General features: G+C 43.6%; 1 protein-coding gene across 2 annotated transcripts; it reads right to left on the bottom strand.

The window, feature by feature from the left end:
- Positions 1 to 871: 871 nt before the first annotated feature.
- Positions 872 to 8,776, bottom strand: fam210b (family with sequence similarity 210 member B). Of its 2 annotated transcripts, none has more exons than XM_031567538.2 (3): positions 8,561 to 8,776; positions 2,933 to 3,135; positions 872 to 1,854 (listed from the first exon to the last, which is right to left on the bottom strand). In XM_031567538.2, the coding sequence occupies exons 1-3, from the start codon at positions 8,597 to 8,599 to the stop codon at positions 1,638 to 1,640; spliced, it is 459 nt and encodes a 152-aa protein (XP_031423398.1). In that variant the 5' UTR covers positions 8,600 to 8,776; the 3' UTR covers positions 872 to 1,637. The 2 variants fall into 2 exon arrangements, with proteins under 2 accessions (XP_031423398.1, XP_031423397.1); XM_031567537.2 differs by lacking the exon at positions 8,561 to 8,776 and adding an exon at positions 7,469 to 8,231.
- Positions 8,777 to 9,114: the final 338 nt, after the last annotated feature.

The raw sequence follows: 9,114 nt of genomic DNA, 5'->3' as shown, positions 1-9,114 counted from the left end.
TAATTGCTTCATCAAAGACATGTAACTTGATTACTTTCGATTAGCACTTTTTGATTGGCAGACGAAAGGCGGTCCAAATTCAAACAAGAGAACCAATCAAAAACAATGTTTAAAATTTGAGCACATACTGCCAAATGACTGGAGCCTGTCTAAACTGCAAAAAGAAGCAACAGAATGAATATATATTATATTTGACATACTTTTTCTCAGAAACTGTAACAGATTACAATTACATTTCTTTTGTAATTTAGTTACGGAACTCTGTTTCAACCCAAATGTACCTTTAACAGCAATGCATTCGTTTTTGCTCTTTTTAGAGAGCATCTCACATAAATCCATAGTGAAAACAATACAATTTTGAAATAACAATACGATAAACAATAAAAGTCTCTCTTCTAAATGAGTGCTTCGTTCTACTCTAGATCCACGTGGAGTTAGTTTAGTCACATACTAAAAACTGAATAATTCGCAGTCGATGATCTGTGCGTCAACAAAACAAAACAAGTAACTGCTTTTTTCATATTTCAGTGAAATACATCTATATAGGTTCCTTCCTGAGGGATTGGTTTTAGAGGTGTGAGATCTGTACCATTTGATAGAAACTGACGTCACACAAACAAAAATTTTCTAACTAAAATATATCAGACAATGTATTGCATCTACAGAGGGTTCTGGAATTTTACTGACATGTGAACACAGACTTCAGTCCAGTGAGCACAGATGGAGATCAAGGTGTCAGACAGACAGGCAGTGTCAGAGAGACAGGCAGTGTCTGAGACAGTTGTATTTGTGTCTGAACGTTTCAATATTTCATAGGCAGGATGTAAAAACGCCCTTGATGAGGAAGACATGGCAAAAAGAGGTCCAGAAACAGATTCATCTCCCTTTTAATAATTCTATTCATAAAATAAGAACAATCACACAATTCATCCATCAATAGCTTAGAAACTGACTTTCACAACAATACATTTCACTGATTGATCTCTTCAAAGGAATAAAATAATAATAATAATAATAATAATAATAATAATAATAATAATAATAATGGTCAAAAACAAATAAGCAACATTTGTTTTTTTTCACTCACAGCATGTAATTAAGGGATTTTGTGTTTATCCACACTGCATCATTCTCAATCGACACCCAATCTGCCTTTTTCACACATGGTGGGGGTTTACACATGTCAAAATTCCTGATATTAGTTCTTGGTCGCACATCTTTTGGCACTTAAAAAAAAAAAAAAAGGAAAAATGAAACGGACTGTAACCAATGGCAACATGCCATGCGACTGATACTAGCTCATGTTGAACTCTAAGCACTACAACTGACTCATTGCTCTGTTTCACATGGATATGCCAAAATGAGAGTGTATAACATCCAGGTTGTGAATGCATGTAGGCTCCGGCATAATAGAGGCCAATAGGGGTGTCACAGCAAAGAAAGGAAAATAAAATATGCAAAAAACATCAATATTACTAAGTGACTGAGAGTGATCATAGACTTGGCCAGGGTACAAACCCAGGCTCAAATCGAAACTAAGTCCAGAACTAGAGTCCATCCTTCATGTACTGGTTAACTAAAAAGCTTGTGTGTGTGTGTGTGTGTGTGTGTGTGTGTGTGTGTGTCAACCCCTCCTCTCAGGGGGAGGATGCGGGGGGCTTGAAGAGACCAGTCTTTCGGAAGTATCTGACGATGAGTGGTACGCACACCAGCGTGATGCTGATGCGGACCGGGGCGAAGAGCTTGTGGACTGCGTAGGCCAGCACAAAGGTGCTGGTGCCCGCCGCCAGTTTGGACTGGACCACCGACTCACTGAAGCCCATCTTGTACAGCACCGCAGCCATGTCGAATCCACTGTGGGAAACACAACGACACAGTCATCAGTGCATCAGTGGTGTGGTGTTACTGCAGAGTGCGGCGGCAACCATGCGATTCTGCACAGTGCTCATGGTTCACAGGAACTCTTCCTTGTGCGACTGGCAGTCATAGTTATGTTGTCGTGCAGCTGGTCATAGTTATGCTAGTGAATAAACAGTGTTGTGTTACGGGTCCATAATGTTTAATGCTATAATAGCATATATTTAGCATGTGCAGAAAGGAATCGAGTAAATGTGCACTCATGCACACAGGTGCTGGTTACAGTTAAAGAACAAACACAAACACACACTCAGAAATGAAAATGTGTATGGATATATATGTTTAAGCTCATCAGCATGTGACAGACTGTTGACATCTGTCATTGTATAATTTGTCTCTATGGTCAAAACATGCTTTCTGCCAAGGCATATTAATGACATGATTGTGTTGCATTGCTCTACAGAGCAGATGCATTTCAATATTCAGACACCAGGGGGTGTCTTTTTGTTTCTGTGCATAAATTCAAGGAATTTAGCTTTGCTTATGTTTTTATAGCCAAAATTTCTTGTCCAAAACAATTCATGCAAACTAAGAACATTCTTTGAAATTTAAAAATGGCCACATTTACATATGAATAAAATGAACATAAATAACACGCAACACCGAACTTCGGCTCTGAGGACCAACCACGTTGTGGCATTTAAAACGGCATTCCTATGGAGCATTTCTAATCCCATGTTATCTAGGCGCTTAAGAGAGACGCATGACGCTATTCCAAACCATGATGAGCCTACAATAATTACCCTAGCCACACTGAGAGCAGCTTAGCTCAGCTAGTCCTGGAATGTTTGATAACTCCCTCGAAACCATTTCATGTCCAACCATGTACAGGAGGGACTGATATGTGAAGATATGAGAACTGAAATGAGACTCCTGAGCCAATGATAACATCATGGTAACATAGTGATAGAAGAAGATCGTAGATTTAGCTTGGGAAGTCATGAGACATTCTGATAAGAGGCTGGCTATGGTCTATGTCTATGGAGAGGTCCTAGTGCACATCTCACAACATCACCTGGACACCGCCCCGTAGAATATGCCCAGAGACATGAGCGAGATGCCGACGTGGAAAGCGACTCCGACCGCGCCGTACTCCTTGAAAACTTTCTTCAGCTGCTGGGTCTTGCTGGGTTTGTCATCCTCAGGCTGTGGCTGTGGCTGTGGCTCACGCTCGGGTCCCTGGGAGCCCCGGCTAGGCGCTGTGGAAGACTCCGGGTCCTGGAGGAATCAAAACCAAAAAGCAGCACATGAAGATGCTGAAGTCATCACAGCCAACACTTCAGTCATTGCTTAGTAAACAATAAAGTGGTTACTTGCAGGTTGAGAGGAACTTTTTTTTTTCTTTCAGAGCGGAGCGGTGGGCTCCTTAATGCTCCGTCTGCTTCCTTGCTTGCTTGCTCAACACAAACTTGTGCGAGGGAAAAATCTTATTTTGTTTGTGTAGTTCGCTTCTGTTTTTTTTTTTTGGGGGGGGGAGGTTTTTGCTGATTGCAGTGATTTTCTGCAGACACACGAGGGAAATCTGCTAGTGTACACTCACCAGGCTTGACTGAATCATAACATGGGGACAGAGGTTAGAACGCTTTTTCCTTAAGACTGACGAAAAAAACGAACCAGCACAGCAAAACTTCCCTAAAATGACTCGACAGCTACATGTTGATTCAGAGATGAGGGTAGTACATGACCCAGTACAACAAGGTCATTGTGTTTTCTTGTTTGTGTGTGTGTGTGTATAAGAATGTGGCAACTGATGAAAAGGAGCAATGTGTTATTCATGTAATCCTGTCCTGTGGGTGGAAGACTGTCCTGCTGACAGCATGTTGGCCGTGGGGGACCGGGGTGGGGTGGGGTGGGGTGGGTGCTGGGGGCCTCTGATTGCTCCTTTGTCTCAGCAACAGAAAGCTGACCTCAAAGCACACTCCCAGAGGCTTGTTGAGGCCTACACCCCACACACAGAGTTATCCTGAGAATGCTGTGTGGGTAGGTGTGTGTGTGTGTGTGTGTGCTGCTGAATCATCAAGATGGATGAGGCCCCCCCCGCCTGATGCCCAAAAGCTGTCAGAATTACACCCAATGTGGGAGCTGATGGCGTGCAGTGGGCCTGGATTACAGCGTGTGAGTGTGTGTGTGTGCGTGCGTGGGCCACACCAGAGAAGAACACTGGCGGGTTTTTGTATATTACTTTAATAGTTGCAACTTATGTGACTCATTATGTAACCTAATGGTCTAGTGACAAAACCCCCTAAAGATCAAATATCCTTTGTCAACAGTCCTTCCACCACAAGAATGAGGCATTTACATTAAGTGCACTAGTGCCAGAAACCTCTGCATTTTATTTAAGGTGTTGTGTACGAGGTTCTGTGTAACCTACTGACACTTTGTCAGAGTTGTCATTTGAAATACACAGATTCTCTCTCCGGTTGGCTTTCACGACGAGTTCCCTGCCTACTCCATCACAGCATCCAGCGTTGGCATTTCCATCCATAAAAATACAACAATCTTTCACCAGTGCTAGACCTGCTACAATTGTACCTGTAGCAGAACCGCAAAACTTGCAAATTAATTTGCTTATGAAAATCATAGCGACTGAAGAAGACAGAATTTGAGGCAGAATAACGTGTACTATTTTCTTTAATGATGTTCCAATTCCATTTGAAGGCAGGCCCTTCTTCAGCATAAATCGACTTTTTTTTAAGAGCGTGAAACACAATAAGTTGTCACAGTGTCTAATTAATTCTTGTTGAGGCATTTGTTAAAGGCGACGGGGGAAGAACTGTCTAGTATGTTTGGCGTTTCTGCATTGACTGTTAGTCAGCACACTTATCATCTGGTGCCATTTGTCTTGTCTGAGCACAACAGACTCCCGCCACCCTCTCTCCCCTCCCCACCCTACTGATGAAAAAAAAAAAAAAGAGAAGACACACCAGGCCACAGCCGTCATCACGCGAGACTACCAGCCCTGCCAAACGGCTAGTCAAATGCATAAACAAACAACATGCAAACGCATACAGCCCTGCAGGCTTGACTTCTGAAGACCACATAAAAAAAAAAATAAGCTTCCTGCTTTCATCCAGCAGGGCCCTAGCCTGGGAGGGGCGGGAACGGTGTCTTTCCCCAAAAACCAATCAGGATCCATGGAATGCTGTGATGCATTAGTAACAGTGCAGGGAATAACAAGGAAGGGAACAGCCGTTCTAATTATAGAGCCATCTCAAGATGCCAGTCTCCCTCTCTAAATGGGGCGTGAGGAATCTCTCTTGCTGAAAAGGGGCCGATCGGGAGGGGGAGGTTGCAAGCGTGCGATTCTCCTTCTGCTTAAATGTGGATGCCTCATCTGCAGCTATAAAAACAGACTAAGGTCTCGCTTCCTTTGGGCTTCTGACACAACAGAGGAGAGGGAGAGAGGGAGAGAGAGAGAAAGAGAAAGAGAGGGAGAGAGAGAGAGAGAGAAAGAGAGAGAGGTCGCTTTGGTGACGTAGGTTCCTCTCTGACGAACAATGGACAAAGAGCCCTGTGGGGGGGTAAGGCTTGGCCTCCAGTGTCCCAGACGGGGAACAGCCATGGGGTGGGGGAGGTCATAGGGGTGCTGTGGGGGTGTGTTTGAGTTTGTGTTTGTTTGTTTGTGCGTGTGTGTGCTCAGGGGTGGGTGGAACGTGCCGGAGAGTGTGCAGGGGGGTACAGTGAAGCTGCTCTGAGTGTGTGTCATGAGCTGGGCCCCTCGCAGAGAAAAACACGACACCACCACCATACCACAACATCTGCGGGCTGGGCTGGGATGGGGGGTGGAGGCTGGTGAGGAAGGGAGAAGGAGGGCAGGAAGAACAAGAGGGAGGTCTCTTGTGTCTTCTGTCTGTTAACTCTAAAGCATCTAGGCTACTGTTATTGAGGCTGGGTGGGGCCACTAGAGGTTAGGATAAAAGACGAAAACATAATGTAGCCTGATTGGAAATGGAGTGCCAAACAGCAGTAAGAAACACATTAACAATGTCGTTCACTTCATACAAGTGACTGTAGAGAAATCAAAATTGCATGTGTCAGATAAAGATAACATTGCACTGTACAAAGACCTGTACAAATGAGAATTCAATACAGTGTTATACCTCAACCACAATTAGTCTTGAAGTTTCAGTTCAGTTCTTATCAGAATAAAATGAAACAGATCGAAACAATCCAGTAAATACCTAACCACATGCAAAGTTTCCAAGTCCACCCCAAAAGTGGTAGTCTACCACTTATTCAGAACTATCAAAACTGTTCACATATTTAGACAGAGGCTTCCTTGAAAACAAAAACAAACTAATGTCTTTCCCATTAACATTTCTGAATCTCTCTTTCACACGGCTCCGTAACAGTAATACCTGAGCCTGCTAAGATCCATGCTTGTTAGCATGGCCCACTGAAAGTGTCCCTCTGCCAGAGTGTGGTCCCTTTATCATCATACCACCCCATTCTGTTTGAGTTAGAGTGAAAGGGAGTTTTCTTTGTGGTGTTTAATTGTGTTTGCTAACCCTCTTAGCAGTATTTGTCATGCCTCACTAGTTTTGTTAGACTTCTTTATCTGTGTAAATATTGATCATGTGCTTAATGGAAACTCTATAAAACGACAGGCAATGCAGACTGAACAAATAGCTACTGTTCTCAGGTTGATAAATTAGCACAAAAACTTCAATCTGTCGCTGCTAAAAATGAGCTGTCCAAAACAAGGGTTAAATAAGTTCCAGCATCTTGAATACAGTTGGGGGAGATAAATTGGCCATAAACTAATACATGCAGAACGATTGAGTAATGCTGATTCATGTTTACCTTATGAGTTAACGTTAGGTAATCTGCCATTAGCTGCCAGATCTCCATTTAAACATTTTATGTAACTATCGTTACACAATGAAAAACTTACCGAGCCCTAAAAGATTTTGTAAAGTGAATCGTACATTTATACAAGAAAACAAGCAGAGGGGCAACTACGTTAACCGGGAATCATCTCAACCATCACAATTATTCGTGAGAACTGGAGATTATGGGGTGCACCTCAGACTGTTGTTTGCACGATACATATCCATCAGCATGGCAACGAGTGAGTGCCAAAACACAGCGTTGTGTAGCCCAGCTACGTTAGTAATCAGTCACCAAGGGGGACCAGAGAGGCTCAAAACTATACCAAAAATACTTCACAAGTCTGGCCTTCGTGGGTCAAAAGACCAGCACCACTGCTGACACGAGACCCGGGTGTACTCCTCTCTGGGAAACTAGACTGGGAGTCTAGTCTTCTTTGAGATGTTCACCACAGGCAAGCTAAGAGCGCGATTACATAAGCAGCACATCAATTTGTAATGTTTCGTTGTTCGTTAGTAATGTACACTTATGGCCCAACGGTATGCATAATGTGATGTAATCAACACACCAGTTGAATCGATAGAGACAGATAGAAGTGGTACCGCCGAAGCACTTCATCACAAGGTGGCTAAGTAGCTAGCTAGCTAACTTGACATGCTCTGGCAATCACTCTTCATGTTTTACAATGAAGGTAGCAAGTAAGTCAATCATATCATTTCACCTCTTTCGGACTTGCCGCTGTATGCTCCTCGACACTGGTGTCACGCTTCGGTTGAGCAGCCGTAGACGAAGCAGTCCTCATTTGCAAAGTCGACGTGGAAAGCCAAACCGCACGGACTTTGGCGCGTGATGACAACAAAAAAGATCCAAATTCGGTCAGTCTAAATGTGTTTCTATTACCAGTTACCCAGAAAGGATACGACAAACGCGAACTGCACTTGGCATCATTAAAGGTGGCTTGTGCGACAGCTGAAATATAAGCCCGATCAGGATGACTCAGTTCTCCTATTTCCACCGTGGAAGAGTCCCTGAAGATATTTGGGTTTTCCTCCCGTCCTCCGACCGCTTGTTGACTAAAAATACAGGGTTTATTGTAGGCATATCCACTGCAAACTCTGGAAGAACATATTGTTGTGTTGTTACGCAACGAACAGGTAAGGTTAACGTCCAGTAACCTTACTCTGTTTGCTCTAACTTGGACAGAGTTCAAACACTGAGCTGAAGTCACTGCCGACGGTTTAATTACCCGACAAAGTAGCATTATTTATACGTGACCACTACTGCCTGGCGATCCTATTCACTGTGCACAAATTTCAAGTTGTTGATGCTAACGACAGCTAATGATAATCGGCTAACTTCATAGTGATCCAGTTTCCTCGCGTACGTTCGCTGACCGCTGCTGTGGTGATCGACTATGGCTCAGACAGCCAATGGAATAGGACACGCCTCCACCAATAACGCGCAAGTACATTCAAAACAAAAACCCTAAAGGTAACAATGTGGAGAGTGTAAACAATGAGCTTACTGTAATGGATAACCTGCCGGTCCGGATCTGGACGGAAGCTTAAACATTTGACTCTTTATGTCATCTGACGTGTACGTTTGTACGTGGTTTGTCCATTTCCGCTGCCATGCATGGCGTCTTTTCAACTTTAACTCAGCTGGCTCCACGCCCGATCTGGGTGACCTCGCCTACAGCGTTACAGGCTGTCCACATTATGAACACTGTATAATCATGTCGTTAAGGAGCGTTCATCTAAGCATTACTGTTTAGTAGTAGGCTGTCTCGTGTGAAATATTTTGAAATACATACGTGGTCATGCCATAGCCTTGCAAATGAGCTCTTCATCATGCCCTCTTAAGTTATAAGGGCCTCTCAAGAGGGTTTCTGCTTGTGAGGTTTCCCACATGATATAGATGTTCCCAGTTGTTTCCCAGTAGCAGTTGACTGAAAATGTCAAGGTCTCGTTGTCACAATCTATTCACAATTGCTCAGGTCTAGTCTAGAAGAGCATGCAGTGAAGTTTGCAAGATCACTTGCACGAACCCAGCAGGTGTCTGTTTAGGAAGAAACAACAGGAAGCTGTGGTGTACCATTTATGCGTGTTTTGTACTAATGCAAATCGTGTATCAAAATCATGCATGATCTAATCAGTACATGAGAAAAGAAAACCCTTTCATGCACTCACAAAATAGTTCAGTGCTGATTAACACTTCTCCAAGCAACAGCCTTGCAGTAGTGAGTGCCTCTGGAATTCACACGTAGTTAGCGGTAGAAGCTGGCTGTCAGCCATGCAAAACAACCTGCTGCTAAGCATGGTATTGCCGATTGAGACCTATGCTCTTTACAACGGTCGCCCTCAACTG

This window comes from Clupea harengus, chromosome 5, assembly GCF_900700415.2.
Source record: "Clupea harengus chromosome 5, Ch_v2.0.2, whole genome shotgun sequence".
In the NCBI taxonomy this organism is placed as follows: domain Eukaryota; kingdom Metazoa; phylum Chordata; class Actinopteri; order Clupeiformes; family Clupeidae; genus Clupea; species Clupea harengus.
This window is presented reverse-complemented; position numbering and strand designations above follow the sequence as displayed.

Coding starts and splice junctions, on each gene's coding strand:
- fam210b (XM_031567537.2), bottom strand. CDS start 8,008: ATGCTACTTTGTCGGGTAATTAAACCGTCGGCAGTGACTTCAGCTCAG. Junction 3,136..7,468: donor CAGCGGCAAGTCCGAAAGAG/GTGAAATGATAT, acceptor TGATTCCTCCAG/GACCCGGAGTCTTCCACAGC. Junction 1,855..2,932: donor TTCTACGGGGCGGTGTCCAG/GTGATGTTGTGA, acceptor TGTTTCCCACAG/TGGATTCGACATGGCTGCGG.